This window comes from Nicotiana attenuata, unplaced genomic scaffold, assembly GCF_001879085.1.
Source record: "Nicotiana attenuata strain UT unplaced genomic scaffold, NIATTr2, whole genome shotgun sequence".
Classification (NCBI taxonomy): Eukaryota; Viridiplantae; Streptophyta; class Magnoliopsida; order Solanales; family Solanaceae; genus Nicotiana; species Nicotiana attenuata.
The window spans coordinates 301021-318897 of record NW_017670673.1 but is presented as its reverse complement, the minus strand read 5'-3'; the positions used below and the strand labels follow the sequence as shown (position 1 = coordinate 318897).

Sequence of the window (17877 nt, the reverse complement as noted above, 5' to 3'; positions counted from 1 at the left end):
AAACTTTTTTCTTAATTATGCATTTACGCTATATTTTTACTAAATCATGCATGTTTGTCACCAAAATTGCTCTGTTTAGCAATGCTACCCCAATGATACCCACGGTGTCATCAGATCAAAGCCGAGCAGGGCAAGCAAAGTCACCGGGGACACGAACTAACCTTTCCCCTTTACAAAACTCACGATTTCTCTTTGGATGCAGGCACCCAAGTCGCAAAATTATATATTATACACTCATACTATTCAGGAATACAACTCTCTGAATGATCACTTCACAATCGCTATTCGCATGCAATATCCCCAGCAGCCACAATATCACAATCAGCCACCAGCTATCAGCTATCAGCTAAGAATTTTTATTACTATTCGTCTTTCATCTTTTGCATAAGGCTACCATTCTGCCTTCCGAAGTTAAGCTCTACCTCCATCTGCATTTCTTGCATTGCATAAGGCTACCATTCTACCTTCCGAGACTAAGCTCTGCCTCCATCTGCATTTTTTGCATTGCATAAGGCTACCATTCTGCCTTCCAAGGTTAAGCTCTACCTCCATCTGCATTTCTTGCATTGCATAAGGCTACTATTCTGCCTTCCGAGGTTAAGCTCTACCTCCATCCGCATTTCCTGCATTGCATAAGGCTACTATTCTGCCTTCCGAGACTAAGCTCTGTCTCCATCTGCATTTCCTGCATTGCATAAGGCTATTATTCTGCCTTCCGAGACTAAGCTCTGTCTCCATCTGCATCGGCTGAAAGATCGCTGTTTTACTTACATTTTTTGCATGGCTGAAATATCGCCACTTCATTTAAATCCTGCATCGGCTGAAAGATCGCCGTTTTACTTACATTTTTTGCATGGCTGAAATATCGCCACTTCATTTAAATCTTGCATCGGCTGAAAGATCGCCATTTTACTTACATTTTTTGCATGGCTAAAATATCGCCACTTCATTTAAATCCTGCATCGGTTGAAAGATCGCCATTTTACTTACATTTTTTTGCATGGCTGAAATATCGCCACTTTATTTACGTTTTCACGGGCTAAAAGATCGCCACCTATCGCATTGCATGGGCTGAAAGATCGCCAAACTGTCCAAGAGCGTCATTGTTCGGAGGCACCATCTTCATAGCCCGAGCACGCCATGCCATGGCCTGAGGACCCCCTTTTATCTCTTGCATATCATTATTCAAAGGCATCATCGCTCGGAGGCGTCATTCTCATAGCCCGAGAGAATCATTTCATAGCCTGCGAATCCTTTATTATATGCTTCATGGCCCAGGACATCATGGTCCGAGGACGTCATCCTAACCGTCCCAAGACAGCATTCATGGTCCGACGGGAACTTGCATCATGTTTAAATTTATGCACAATATATACGCGTATTGCTTATCTGCAGGTAAACCGGCGAGCAACGGCCATCTAGGCGGAGCGATCCCGCTCCGGTTCCCGCAGCCCTATTAGACTCTAACCACCCATCCCAACCTAAATATCGCGTCCGTTCTTGAAAGATCTCCATTGGCATACTCCGACGATGGATCTTGAACTACATATGGCCTGATTCCTGTAAGACCAGGGATATGTAGGCAGCTCAGAAACCAGAGCACGGTCAATCTCTTCAAACCGTTTCGTTCGGTCAAAATTGGCCGTCATATCTTTACCCGACAATTCTTTCATCCTTTCCGGGTAAAGAGGGGCAACTGTTGATACCCAATTTTTCCCTATATATTTTCAATATGCAAAATAACTTCAAAATAGCATATATATATATATATATATATATATGCATATATAAGCATGTCCAAGTGTTTTATTATTTTTTNATATATATATATATATATATATATATATATATATATATATATATATATATATATATATATATATATATATGCCCAAGTGTTTTAGTATTTTCCTAATTTTTAAAGGATCTTTAATCAATTTATTGCCTATTTTTAGCAGTACAAAACCAATAACTATTCCCAAATTTATCATTTTGGTGACTAGCTTATTTTATTCTCACATTTATACCAAAATATAGCTAGGGTAATTTGTATACATTTTTACAAATTTATTTGGTATTTTAAAGCTAAATTGCATATAATTGCAATTTTAGCCCATTTTAAGATTTAATAGCATTTTATAATTATGAAATTGGGTCCAGTATTTTTATTTTTATATTTATAAATTATTAATTAACTCAGTATTATTAATTTGCTTTCAAAATCATTTTTACTATTTTTATAAAATAGAAAGGGAAAAACTGGCTATTTAAAGCCTGACCCATTTTTATTTCAATTATAGCCAAAATTGGCTCCCCTAATTGACCCAATTTCGAACCCAATTTCGGACCAGCCCAATCCCATTTAACCCAACCCTTAACCCGTTTTAAATTACCCGACCCAAGCCCTTTTGATCTGGGCCGTTGATCTCTGAGATTAACGGCTCCTATCCACCCTTCCATAATTAAACCTAAACGACTACCCTAATCCCCTCATTCCCTTCTCTCAGCCACCTCCAAACACTCTCCTCTCTCAAACTCTCTCAAAGGTTCCTGAAACCCTAATCGTCTTTTACCATTTTCAACCTCAAACTCACCGGAGTCCATGGCCTCGGGCCATGGATGGCCTACACTCATCTCCCTCTGCTCTTGAACGCTTGGTGTTCAAAGTTTCGAGGTCTGGCCTCGATGGTGTCCGTTCAGATCTTCTCGGATTCAAGGTTCTATGGCCTCTCCGGCCTTGCTCCGGTGTATCCAAGCACTATGAGCCTATTTCTTACTTATCCGACTCAGATCGGATCTTTTCCAAGCCTTTATCGTTTTAGGGTTCCTCTGAAACCCTAGCTATTCGAGGTTTTCTCTGTTTGTTTTCTTAAATCTGTTCTATATCTGTGCTCTACTTGAGATCTTAAACGTTTTTCCCAATTTTTTCTTTCAAAAATTACTTCTCTTCGATTTAGGGTTTCTGGAAAAACTCAAACTGTTTCTCCGACTTTTCTTTTCCTTTTTCTTTGTGTATATTTGTCACGCATGTGCTTCTACTGCTTTCTTATGTTTTTCTACTATATATGTTCTTCTGAGCCTTGTCTTTCTACTGTGTTTATACACCATGCTTACATGTTCATCCTACTGTGTTTTTCCTATATGTCTTGTTGATATACTTTTTCTGGTATTTTGTGTTCTCCTACTGTATGTATCTCCTATGGAGTTCTTAAGTTCTTTGTTTGCCCTTTTACTGGACCTTGTTTGAGTTCTCTTTAAACATGTTTCTTCTACTATTTTCTTAAGTGTTATACTACCTCTTTTCGCTTCTAAACTTGTTTAAGTCCCAGGTTTTCTTAAAACATGTTCCTTCTACCCTCACTATGCTTCGAATCAGTTTCTTCACTTTGCTGTTTCAAACTTGCTATTGTATCTGTTTGTTTTCTCATAAGTCTCTGAAAGAGACCTCTGAACTTGTTTCAATTATTTGTCTCCTCGTCTCTGTATCTGATTCGAGTTGGAAACTCTAGGATTTGGGGTTTTGGCAAGTTTTGATCTTGTGTTTGGATTAGGGTTCTATTTTGGAACCCTGGAGTCTCTCAGACTCACTCTGAGTCTATAAACTGAGCTTGAACTTCTTTGTTTATGACTCTAAACTTTTTCCATGCTAGACTCTTCTATTGATTGGTATGACAGTTCTTCGTACTTGAGCATGGCTGTATGTTTTTATATGTGTGATGAATCCTTTCTTCCAAAAAGGTTTTCAACTTTTGATTGATTCAGAATCCTCTTTTAGGTTTAATTGATTAGTACTGATTTTCCTTAAGTCGAGATTTTTCCCATCTTCCTGACCTGGTTCATTCACATAAAATCTTCAATTGCTGATTTTACTGGCTGTTGATTGATTGCCTTTCCTTATTTTGCACAAACCGTGTGCTATCAAACCTTTTCCTTAAATAAATCTCTATGTATTTACCCTTCTTGTACTGCTTTGGAAAAGTGTTTGATCAACCCCCTTCCTTAATTATTTTACCCGTTTGAAATCAGAATCCCTTAACTAAAGGGAAACTTGTGTAATTGATTGACAACTGATTTTTTTAAAATTATTCTCCTACCTTATTCTTCTTGCCTTCTACAATATAAAAAGGGCAAGACTCCTTTCTCACAACAGACCTTGAATTTGACACTTTTCAGACACTTTCAATTACATAACTCTCAATTCAACACTTTTACACATATAATCTCGTAGCTCTCTTCTAAAATCTTCTGACTATTTGCTCGCAATTTGGCTTTACAAGACTACTGCTTTCTTTCTTGTTTCCCTGAAACTGGTATGTTCTAATTTAGTTTTCAGCCTCATCTCAATGTGTTTATTTTATAGCTTCTACAATCCTGTCTACTTTGCTGTCCATGCTCAGTGTTAAATATGTATGCTATTTTCTTTGCATATGTTTCTACTGTGAATCCCTGCAACCCTATCCCCTTCAATGTGTTTGAGTTGAAGTTCAGAACATGGCAACATCCAAATTGCTGCTCATGTCTGGACTTGATCCCTTAGGGGATCCTAACTCCCAAATAATGTGGCTAACAGGCTGGTTGGGGTGTGCCAGCACTTCCAATTGCTAGGTATGACCACCAGCCTATCTTTTGCTTTTCCCCAGAATTCCCTCTCTGCACTTACACTCTCTCTTAAATTCTAAGTTCTGCCCCCCTCCTGTGAGCCTTGCCTTGGGACCTTGAGTTCCCTTTGAACTTGGACACTTGAGGGCTGGCTCTTCCACACTGCACTATGGCTCAATCTTGTATTTGGGTGTAAGCACTGCCCGGAGTCCATGAGGCTCTTGGGAACTCTGACACACCCAAATGAGAAAGGCTTTGGAGTTTGGTCTTTGGAGTTGGTTTACTTCATGCTTCAGGCAGGAAACCTGAATCAGGCTCTCCTTGGTTGTAAATTTTTTAGTTTCTCTGATGTAATTTTACCTTTTCTTATTTATTCTGGGCTGTAATAACTTGTAATAACTATTGGGGCTTTTAGTGAAAGGGGGAGGGTAAATCATGCATGCAAAAAGGGGTAGATATCATGTTCATAGGTGATTATTATACTTCTGCACTTATATCCTGCTTTCAACTTTCGTTTCTGTATTGCATATAGATACCATGTCTATAGGTTACGCATTTCATATAGAAACCATGTCTATAGGTTACGCATTTCATATAGAAACCATGTCTATAGGTTCTGCATTTCTGCATCATATAGAGACTATGTCTATAAGTCATCTCTGAAGCGCTGTAGATCATATAGATAATATGCCTANGCGTTTACGTTGTAGGAGGGACGGGGGGGGTAAAGTCATGCATGCAAAAAGGGGTAGATATCATGTTCATAGGTGATTATTATACTTCTGCACTTATATCCTGCTTTCAACTTTCGTTTCTGTATTGCATATAGATACCATGTCTATAGGTTACGCATTTCATATAGAAACCATGTCTATAGGTTCTGCATTTCTGCATCATATAGAGACTATGTCTATAAGTCATCTCTGAAGCGCTGTATATCATATAGATAATATGCCTATAGGACTTCCTGAATTTTGCATCTGCATCTATCACTAGGCAAACCCGTTTATAGGTTTAAATAACTAACAGCATTTAGATACCATGCCCATAGGACTTCTGCACTCTTGTTTCGCTTGTAAAAAATGTTTTTCAAATCAATAGCACCTAGAAGCATGCCTATAAGAGCTATCGACTAAAATCTGAATCGCCCATTCGCTTATAAGTCTAAAATCAGTAGTAACAACAACGACTGTAGAATTTATACTCCTGTAATTAACAATTTCTTTTCCTAAATCAGCATACTTCTTTTCTGAACTAATAGATACCATGCCTATAGGTTTCGTTTAACACTTAGGCAAGCCATAGGATAACTTATAAATTGAATCAGATTCTTATTAACTACAACTAGTAGGCAGGCCTGATTCGGGCTTCTTATCTGAAATATGTAATAGATCAGTCTGCCACAACTTTTAAGTTTAAACAGACCCTAATCAGTACGTGTAAAGACATGCTAAACTATATGCTTCTCTTTGTTTTTTAAGGAGGTTTGTTTGGGCCCTTTCTATCTGTTATGTGCTTCTCCCCCATATTTGTTACATATGTGTTTTGATTGTCGCCTTAGAATTTTGTCCTTTGAAACTATAAAACCTCACATCCCTTCCCTTTAGGATTAGTAGTCCCAAATACCTCCGGGACTGATAGGATCGGGGCGGATAGTAGCATGCAATAAGAAAACGAGACTATTCCGTGTTTTAATACCTTAACGGGGTGGAAAGGGTAGATATAGATATGATGACCACGCGATAACACCACGTGTATAAACGGTTACCGGGTGTTGTGTGGGGTAATCCATATTATTTATAAACCTAGGACCCCCCCCCCCCCACTTTACTTGTTTATTTTTAAAAGACTGCTTTTCTTAAATTTTTGCTTCTTTAATCTTTCTTTTTAACTTCAATTACTTGCAGTAATTATGTGAAAACCCCTTCCCTTTACTTGTTTATTTTCAAAATTTCAAAGACTACTTTCTTCCCAAACTTCAGCTTCTTTAATTTCTTTTAATTTTAATTGCTCGCAACCATTATGTGAAAACTTCCTCGTATTTGTAATTCTTGCTTGTTGTTTGCACTTAAAGTCACGATTATAGCATGGACGGGAACCACACTAGTGGATCTTGAGGGGTGCCTAACACCTTCCCCTCGGGATAATTTCAAGCCCTTACCCAATCTCTGGTTTTCTAAATCAAAATTCTTCTTAGTGTCCTAATGCACTTAATCATTAGGTGGCGACTCTTCAATTCAAACCCAATTCCCAAAGGAAACGAGTTGTCCGCCCAAATGTCATAAACCCGATTTCGCGAGAAAAAAGGGGCGTCGACATCCCCAATATGACATCAAAATCAACCATATCCAAAAGTAACAAATCTACTCGAGTCCCAAGACCCCCAATCACAACTATACAAGAACGATGGACACGATCTACCACAATAGAATCACCCACCGGTATAGACACATATACCGGAGCACTCAAGGAATCACACGGCATGACCAGATACGGTGCAAAATAAGATGACACATAGGAGTATGTAGATCTTGGATCAAATAGAACTTAAGCATCTCTACTACAAACCAGAACAGTACTTGTGATAACTGCATCAGAAGCCTCAGCCTCAGGCCTGGCTGGAAGAGCATAACATCAGGGCTGGGCCCCACCACTCTAAACTACATCTCTGGGACGGCCTGCTGCTGGCTGGCCTCCACCTCTAGCGGTCTGACCTCCATCTTTAATACCTCTACCTCCACCTATAGCACCTCTACCTCCACCTCTAGCTGGCTGAGCGGGTTGTGGAACAAGCCCTCGGCTGCTGAGACTGCTGACCCTGACAACCTGAATGACCACCCCAAAAACTTTGGAGCGGCGGTGCACTGATAGGAACGGGTGGTGCACTGTAGGACCGCTGATCTGAATACTACATATGAGAACCACGGCCACCTGAAGCGCCATGAGAAACCTGAAGTGCTGACTGAAAAGGCCTAGGAGGATGGCCTCTACCAAAAGAACCTCTGCCTCCAGATGAGGCACCACTGAATCTTCCCGAATGACGAGGCCTCTTGTCAGACCCCAGACCGCTCCCCTGTGATAGAACCATCTCAACCCTCCTGGACACATTGGACGCCTCCTGAAAGGAAATCTCGCTCCCCGTATCCTTAGCCATCTGATGTCGAATAGGCTGTACGAGTCCCTCAATGAACCTCCTCACTCTCTCTCCCTCGGTGGGAAGTATAAGAAGAGCATGACGGGCCAAATCAATAAACCTGGTCTCGTACTAAGTAACAGTCATAGAACCCTGCTGGAGACGCTCAAACTGCCTCCGATAGCTCTCCCTCTGAGTGATAGGAGGAAACTTCTCCAAAAATAGCTGAGAAAATTGATCCCAAGTCAGAGCTGGTGACCCAGCTGGTCTAGCCAAACAATAATCTCTCCACCAAGCCTTGGCGGATCCAGACAGTCGAAAAGAGGCAAAGTCGACCCCATTGGTCTCCACTATCCCCATGTTCCGAAGAACCTCATGACAGCTGTCTAAATAATCCTAGGGATCCTCAGAAGATGAACCGCTATAAGTGGTAGTGAAGAGCTTGGTGAACCTGTCCAATCTCCACAAAGCATCGACAGACATAGTTGCTCCATCACCGATCTGAGCTACCACACCCGGCTGAACTGCTCAAACTGACTGAACTGCTGGAGTCTGAATTGGGGAGCCATCTGCTCTGGAGTGCGGGTAGCGGGAGTCTATGCTCCTCCCCCGGCCTGAGAGACGCCTGGTGCTACAGGAAGTAACCTTGCCCGAGTGACACTCTCCATAAGGCCCACTAGACAGACCAGAGCGTCCTGGAGTACTGGGGTAGCAATGAACCCCCTGGGACCTGAGCTGGGCCCACCGGAACTGTCTGGGCCGGAACCTCATCATCAAACTCAACCTGAGGCTCCGCCGCTGGTGCTGCTGCTCTGGGCTGAGCTCTGCCCCTGCCTCGGCCTCTAGCATGGCCTCGGCCTCGCTCTCTGCCCCTCGTGGGAGCTGCTTCTGGGGGCTCGGGCTGCTGATCAGTGGATGAGGAAGCGCATGTTCTCTCCATCTGCAAAAGAACAGAGTAGAAGTTCAATTATCATTGAGAAATCAAGTCGCACGACAGGAAAGAATAGATGTGAAGTTTTTCCTAACTCTGTAGCCTCTGGGGGATAAATACAAACGTCTCTGTACCGATCCATCAGACTCTACTAAGCTTGTCCGTGAATTGTGAGACTTAAGTAACCTAGAGCTCTGATACCAACTTGTCACGACCCGGACTTCCCACCCTCGGGAGTCGTGATGGCGCCTACTAGTGAAAGCTAGGCAAGCCAACCATTTGTATTATCTACCTTTTTCCCATTTTAATCCTTTAACAAATTAAGAACCAACATCATATAAACAGCGGAATTTAATAAGCGGAAGACTGAAATGCAATATTTTAATAATGATACCAATTCCAATCCATAACATAAACTACCCAGAACTGGTGTCACAATTTCACAGACTGTCTAGGAATACTACGAATAAGGGTTCGAAAGATAAATACAACGCTGTCTCTGAAATACATAAAAGAAACAAAATGAAGGGATAGAAGGAGACGCAAAGGCCTGCGGACGCCTGCAGTTTTACCTCGGGTCTCCAAATGGACTGAAGGCAGCAACCCAAAGCTAAGGTCTGTATGCTCCAGTACCGGGATCTGCACAAAATAATGCAGAGAGTAGTACAACACAACCGACCCCATGTGCTCGTAAATGCCTAGCCTAACCTCGGCGAAGTAGTGACGGGGCTAGGACCAGACTACCAAATAAACCTGTGCAGTTAAATCATGTACAGCGGAAAATAAAGGCACAACTTTACAATTAAAGATAGGGAGGGGGAAACATGCTGCGGGGAACAACAAGTAACAACAGAAACTAATAGTTAAATGTAAAGAATACCATAACTCAACTATCAATAGAAATCAGGAAATCAAAGACAAGTGCACGGCATCACCCTTCGTGCTTTTACTCTCATCCTCATCAAAAATCAATAAAATCGGCACAGCATCGCCCTTCGTGCTTTTACTCTCGTCCTCACAAAAAATCAATTAATCGGCACGACATCACCCTTCGTACTTTTACCTCACATAATCATGACACAAAATGATCCTTCGTGCATTATCACTCATATAAAGGCATGGAATTGTACATCATACGGCATGGCATCACCCTTCGTGCTTTAACACTCTCTCACAAATATCATGCATGGCATCACCCTTCGTGCTTCAACACTCTTCCTCACCCAAACAACAATCACAAAGCAATAAGGGCAAGGGAATCAATAGAATCACAATAAAATCCCGGCAAGGGAACAATAGTACGACAATCATATCTCGGCAAGGGAAACAATATCAAAAGCAATAACATCCCGGCAAGGGAGATAACACAAAAAGTAACAACATCACAGCAAGGGAGACAATATCATAAACCTCTTCTCTTTTCCACCTTTACTTCACAACTCAATTCGCAACTTGAGCCAATGCTCTATAACGTTCAATTGCCAATAATGCTTCCACAAATCATTTTACAACTTGAGCCAACGCTCTTCAAGGTTCAATTACCAATATTACTTCCACAAGCCTCGTTCAACAATAGAAATCATCACATAAGGCATGAACAATACAAAACGGAGTCACATTAATAATAGTATAAGACTTACAGGCATGCTTGACACCAACGTATAAATACTCGTCACCATGCCTATACGTCGTACTCAACAACTAACACGTAGCAAATAGGACACAACTCCTAATCCCTCCAGCTAAGGTTAGACCAAGCACTTACCTCGATGCCATGAACACAATTCAAGCCTCAACTACCGCTTTACCTCTTGTTTCCACCACCAATTCGCTTGTATCTAGCCACAATTTAATTAATACTATTAATAAATGCTAAATGAATCAACTCTAATGCATGAAAATGGGTTTTCAAATGATTTTCCCAAAGTCGAAAATCGTCCCCCGGGCCCGCTTGCTCTAAACCCGAAATTCGGACCAAAACCCGATTACCCATTCACCCCCGAGCCCGGATATATAATTGGTTTTGGAATCCGACCTCACTTTGAGGTCTAAATCCCCAAATTTCAATATTCTTAGGTTTTACCCAAAATTCCCAATTCCACCATCAAAACCCTAGATTCTAGATGAAATCTTGTAAAAAGAAGTTAAGAAGTGAAAGAAATGAGTTTAAAATCACTTACTTGTGTTTTGGGAAAGAAAGAGTGTTTGAAAAGTCGCCCCTTATGTTTTAGGTTTCTGAAAATGGAAAAATAACTGAAAAGTCCCGTTTATATACTCCTCTCAGACCCTCACTGCGGACCGCATAAAAAGGATTGCGGCCGCAAAGCTTCACCGCGGACCGCGAAATATCGAGCGCAGCCACGAAACACAGCCTGGCTCACCGCGGACCGCACAAATCCCATCACGGTCGTGAGAAATCACTGCGGACCGCGAAGCCTGGTTCAGAGACCTGCAACTTCTCTGAACCTGCAACAGTATTTTTCTAAGTCTAAATTCACTCCGTGGCCTATCCAAAACTCACCCGAGCCCTCGGGGCTTCAAACCAAACATGCACGCAAGTCCAAAAACATCATACGGATTTGCCCGTGCGGTCAAATCATTAAAATTACATCAACCACTATGAATTAAGCCTCAAATTCACGAAATCACTCAAGAACATCAAAATTTCTAATTTTCTCAAATAAGGTCCGATTTATACTAAACGGACTCCGATTCTTACCAAACTTCAGAGATTCAACTAAATTATTATTTTAAACTTGTATCGGGATCCGAAACCAAAATACGGCCCGATACCATCAATTTCAACATCTTTCATTTCTCAAAAACTCTTATATTTTCCTGAAAACAATTTTTTTCAAAAAAATTTATTCTCGGGCTTGGGACCTCGGAATTCAATTTCGGGCATACGCCCAAGTCCCATATTTTTCTACGGACCCTCCGGGACCGTCAAATCACGGGTCCGGGTCCGATTACCCAAAATATTGACCGAAGTCAACTTAAATTCATTTTAAAAGCAAGCTTTGTCATTTTTCACAGATTTTTCACATAATGGCTTTTCGGATATGCGCTCGGACCGTGCACGCAAATCGAAGTGAGACAAAAAGGAGGTTTTAAGGCCTCGGAACAGAGAATTTATTTCCAAAACAAGTGATGACTTTTTGGGTCATCACAATAACTGACAAAAATGCCCCTGCGAAGGTTGTGCGACCGCATAATTCTGGTGCGGTCCGCAAATTGGGCTCCTGCGGCCGCACAAAAGTGTTGCGGTCCGCAGTCTTTGGAATTTGGGCTAGGCACTTCAGGCTTCAGCGGTCCGCATAAAAGTGGGTGCGGCAGCACTTAGGATTATGCGGCCGCACAAAAGTGCTGCGGTCTGCACTCCTTTACTTTCCAGCTCTTTGAATCTTCAATCCTGCGGACCGCATAATAATGAATGCAGCTGCACTTGATCTCTTGCGGCCGCACAATTTCAGTGCGGTCTGCACTCCCTGAGTTGGACAAAAACCACTCTCTGAATCTTGGTTCTGCGGCCGCACTAGAATTGTGCGGTCCGCACTGCTAGATCTTTTGTCCTGTTTTGGTTCTTGTTTACTTTAGACTCCTTTATGAGTTGATTTTGACTTCTTTGGCTCGTTTCCCAATATTCCTGCAAGTAAGCACATTTCGTTAGTTTCCGGGGATACCTTTACGCATTTTTAAGCTAAAATACAAGTAAAAGAGAGCAAATAAGCGGTCAAAATCCCTACTTATCACGTGCACCGTGTGAATTGTGACTCCATTTTTTCTGTGGTACTGTGTAGGTACCTGATCTTACCTGTAACCATGAAATTTCTAAGTACTTGATCTATTGAGCTGTGATCCGTGCTAGAATCCATGTCTAGGCTACATGCTTATCCTATTGGGACCCACTGAGGTCATCTCTGTTGTTTGAGCTATCTGCTTTCATTGCATTATATACTCAGTCATACGCATTCATATGCATATCATATCTCAGTCTTTGTTACTATTTATTGATACAGAACATCATTATTTTTGGGCTGATATTTCACGACATTGAGAGTCCGAGAGACTGGAGAGATTAATGATTGAGTGAGGCCGAGGACCTGATGGTGAGGATATATATATATATATATATGGATCGGGCTGCACGCCGGAGCATGTTTTATTGATATATGCCATGATTGGCTTGTTATAGCGCTAGGGCTGAAGGAGCCCCTCCGGAGTCTGTACACACCTCCAGTGAACGCAAGTACCTACTAAATGCGGGTGCCGAGTGATTGGGAGGACTGAGTGACTGTGAAGACTGAGTGACTGGGAGGACTGAGTGAATTGATACTCTGAGAGTATGCATATGGTTTATTACTGAGTCGCATCGCATTTGACATGCACATGACATATAGGCATAGAGATATATTTTCCTCATGTCGTACGGTATTACGTCATTCATGACTCCTCACATATATTGACATATGGAAATAGAGAGGTATTTTGCACTTGCTATCTGGAGAGAAAATGAAATACCATATTTACCGTTGAAAGGATTTTTGGGAAACTCACAATTTTCAAACTTACTTGTATTTTTGACGTTTTCGGTAAAGGAGTTGGGTTTTCATTGATATACTTGAAAAGCGGAACTATTTTCGGAAAACTATGAAAAAGTTGAGCATTTTATCTCTGAGTTACTTCTTTATTTAATTGCTTCATGTTGTTATGAACTGTTGTTGGCTATTGGTGTTGGACCCGACCTATATTCCAGCTCGTCACTGCTTTCAACCTAAGGTTAGGTTTGTTACTTACTCAGTACATGGGGTCGGTTGTACTGATACTACACTTTTGCACATTGCGTGCAGATGTTGGCTGTTGTTGTTGCTGTGCTCGATGGTTGCCGGATTTGAAGATGTACTTGAGTTCCTGTTGTAGCTGCCTCGTGTTCATGGTAGCCTTAGACTTATGAAAACTCTGTTTATGTACTTTTCAAACAGAAGATGTATTTACTTCATATCAGCTTTGTAAATTCTATTCTTAGAAGCTCATGATTTGTACTACCAGTCCTTGGGGAATGCATAAGATTTAGATAATTCCTTTTGTTTAATTGTCTTATTAATATTAGTAGAATTGGATAGTTATTAGTTGGCTTACCTAGCGGGTTGGGTTAGGTGGCATCACGACTAGTGGATTTTGGGTCGTGACAAGGTCAAATTACAAATAAGCAATCCATTAGTCTAACAAATAAGTAGGGAATGACTAGGGATGGCAACGGTGCGGTGTGGTGCGGGTGCGGGGCGGGTCCTGTTTCAAGCCGCCCCGCCCCACCCCGCATAGGACTTTCACCCGCATTCACCTGCCCCACATCTACACCCGCATCCACCCGCTCCGCCCCGCCCCGCTGATTTTTTTTTTCTTTTCATTTGTTAGTCTCTGTTTAAGCTTTTGACTGGAATTTTCATTGGGAACAGGATTTAAACTTGGCTGAAAATGTCGAGGTGTTTTTTTATAATTTCACAATGGTATACACTATAAAATCTTTTTGTAATAGAAACCAAAAGCCATAAACAACTGACTGGAAACATTGTGTCTATTTTGATTCTATTTAGGTTCTATTTCCTTAAATTTGAATTGTAAGCTGTCATGTATGCAGAGGAATTTGAAGTGCTAAAAGTATTTTCAATTAAACTAGGACAAAAGTTGATTAAGATAAGAATTAAAAAATCTGAATTAAAAAATCTAGTCAAAAGTTTTTTTTTATAAATTACAAGACTAGAGAGCTTCAGTCATCATAGATTAGAACAAAGAGAGGGAGGTCACCTTCCGAAGGTGAAAGCCGAAGAAAATAAGGACAGCCGGAAAAATTCTAATTTTGTAAGAAATTTTAATCTTAACCCGCACCCGCATAGAACTGCAAAAAAATTATTTCAACCCGCCCCGCCCCGCCCCGCCCCGATATGCCTAAACCCGCCCCGCCCCGCATATGCCTAAACCTGCACCGGCCCGCACCCGCACCGCCCCATTGCCATCCATAGGAATGACCCATTGACCATTACATGCCATTAGTCCATATCTTACTATCAAATAAACAACACATTACAATTATAGCTTGTTACTTTATCAGCTAATTAAATTGCTTAGCTTTCCACGAAAATGGGGGAAAGGGAGAAAAAATAAAGGAAGATTCAGGTCAAATTTTGCTAATTTCAACCTGACAAATAAAACTTGCATAATACAAAGTTATCTTCTTGTTTCTTTTTCTATGGCTCAATTTCCTACTTAGGAAATAGTCATCAAACTGGAAACAAATTCTTCAATGTTTTTGTCTGAACTCCCTCCTTCATCCACAGCATTTCTAGCAAATTCCTTCCATTTCTTTGCATTTTCCCTAATCACTTTTCCTTTCTCTTCTTCCATCACTAATTTTATACTCTCTTCAATAATTTCTCTTCTAACTATCCCTTTTTCATCTTGTTTGGCTCTAACTCCCATCTCCCAAACATCCTGCACAAGCTTTGCATTTGTTGGTTGATCTGACCATTGTGGCATTGTCACCATTGGCACTCCCAAACTAATTGCTTCCAACGTCGAATTCCACCCACTATGTGTGAGAAAACAACCTATTGATTTATGTTCCAACACTTGTAATTGCGGACACCATGATACCACGAAACCTTGATTCTCACTTGCTAATTTTAATTCCTCTATAAAGTTCTTGGGAAGTTTGGATTCTTCAGTGGATCTAACTACCCACAAGAAATTCTTGTTGCTATTCTTCAAACCCCAAGCCAATTCTTCCATTTGCTCAGCTTCTAATTTAGCCATACTTCCAAATGATACATACACTACTGAGCTAATTGTGTGATGATTTAACCAATTTAGGCACTCTTTTGCCATTGGCTTGAAGAGACTGAGGCCATACTCTTTGTCATTTGGTAGCCTCTTGTCTAGGTACATGGATGGTATTGTTGGTCCAATTGTCTTGATTGGATAAAGCTTGGCCATCCAATCAATTACCTACATGTCAAATAATTAGATACATGATAATCTGAATACACTGACATTGTAAATTAGATCTTTTTATACTACTTATTAGCTTAGTTTATTCAGAGGCGGATCCAGAATTTAAATTTATGGGTTCAATTTTAAGATTTTTAATATTGAACCCATTATATTTTTAAAGTTATGGGTTCATATCTACTATTTTTACAATTTTAATAAAAATTTTACTCCGCGTCAAAACTTATGGGTTCAGTTGAACCTATAGGTAGTACACTGCATCCGCCTCTTAACATGTTATAGTAGGTCTGTTATCATTTGTTTACGTTACTAGTTAATTATGTAGTATTTATATTTTTGGTGAAACTCGTATCATTTACTTCAAAATGTTAATATATTCACTTGATATTGTATCTTCTTAGAGGTATTACATGTGCTTTAATAAATTTAATAAAGATATTTAATAGCTTTAATCATAAGAGTATTTGTCTAAACAAGCATTTACTTCTCGGTAAATATTTCACTTAATTAATACTTTAGTAGAACGATATAAGTAGTAAACTTGAAAACAAGGTAAGAAATGATAGTTTTTGTGTTTTTTAAAATGTTAAATATTTCGAAATAAATCCAGTTTATTGAAACAATTACTCCTACTAATTTTGGAATCTGGATGAGAACTTTGAATAACATATATGGATTTAATAGACAAAGCAAAAGAAAAAAAGTAGAAGAATATTTCTGTTACCTTTTTCTCCAACTCATAGAAGCTGTTGATTAGAACCCAATCCACTTTCTCAAGATTTGAGAATTGGTTCACCAACATTTCAACTAATTTATCTGATTGAGGACTAGACTCAAAACTAGGTACATCTGAACTCTCAATTGTACTTAATAATCCAGGAATTAATATTTGTCCATCAACTTGAGTAGGAGGAAGTTTTAGTACCCCTTTATGTACATGGTAGTAGATGTTGTCTACTACACAATTTCGTGTGAAAAAAGCAGCACTAACTAATCCAAAATCCTTTGCTATTTCAACAGCCCAAGGAAGGAATGGATCATAAACTATGCAATTCACAGGGCACTCACAATTTTCTAATTTCTTAATAAGCTGAGTCAGAGTATCGGAACCAACTTCTTTGAATCGTGTTATGTAGGCCAAGAAAGATTCTTCTTGGTCGATGCCACCATCGTCGTAGCCATCGGATATGGCCTCGATTGACACTGAAGTTGGCAATTCTTGCATGGTTTTTAAGAAGGATTTTGTAGGTGCTATTGTGATGTTAACACCTTTGGATTGTAAACGTTTGGAAAATTGTAACATTGGGTTGATATGACCTTGCACTGGATATGGCAAAATTAAACAGTGAGCTTTGTGAGTAGTACTCATTTTTTTTCTTGCAATTTCTCAATTGATGGAATGGCAAATTAAGATTTGAGAGGATGTGAAAATCTTGTGGTGAAAAGGTGGTTCTTATAGTTTGTTGATAGAGTTAGAAATGTCCAAGTTGGACCTACATTCCTAAGAAAGTGTCTTGGCTTCTTCCTATTATTGATACCAACTTCTTTTTTCCAACATGTGCAATATATTGCTGATGCCGGCGGCGGAATTCGAACCCCCTTCATCGAAAAATTACACTATAAATACAAGGTAAAATCTATTTTTTATCTTTATATATTTTAAGTTGTGAATCCCCTTGTCATAGCTCAAAAGTGTAGCTTGGGGTTTAAAACATTTGTAAGGTCATAAATTCAATTCCCACTAGCTATAATCTATTTTTACTTTTTTCTTTTTGAACCTCCTTAGCGGAGATTCTATCTCCGCCAGTGGCTGATACCAAGGTTTTATTGCTTGAAACCTAGCGATCGATTTCCTTTTCTTTTATATAGGTAAAATAGGGGTGTCACATCCCTTTGCGGGAAAAATACACTGTGTAGGGAGGTAAATCTTTTATTATATGTATATATACTATATTGACTCTGCTTGATTTTCTGGTACAATTATTTTTATATCTTTTTCATATCCCTTAATAAAAAATTTGGCTCCGCCCCTACTTACTCGTAGATAGGAGTGGCAAACGGGCAGGTCGGATCGGATATGGTTCGGGTTGAAAACGGGTAATGAAAAAACGGATCAATTATCCGACCCGACCCATATTTAATACGAATAAAAACGGGTTAACCGGCGGATAATATGCGTTATCCATATTATCCATGACTTCTTGTATAT

The 17877-nt window shown here is 40.1% G+C and overlaps 1 protein-coding gene across 1 annotated transcript; it reads right to left on the bottom strand.

The window, feature by feature from the left end:
• Nucleotides 1-14680: 14680 nt before the first annotated feature.
• On the bottom strand, nt 14681-17111 carry LOC109242135 (UDP-glycosyltransferase 74G1-like). Its single transcript, XM_019408968.1, has 2 exons — nt 16393-17111; nt 14681-15665 (listed from the first exon to the last, which is right to left on the bottom strand). The coding sequence occupies exons 1-2, from the start codon at nt 17035-17037 to the stop codon at nt 14928-14930; spliced, it is 1383 nt and encodes a 460-aa protein (XP_019264513.1). The 5' UTR covers nt 17038-17111; the 3' UTR covers nt 14681-14927.
• Between the last annotated feature and the right edge of the window lie 766 nt (nt 17112-17877).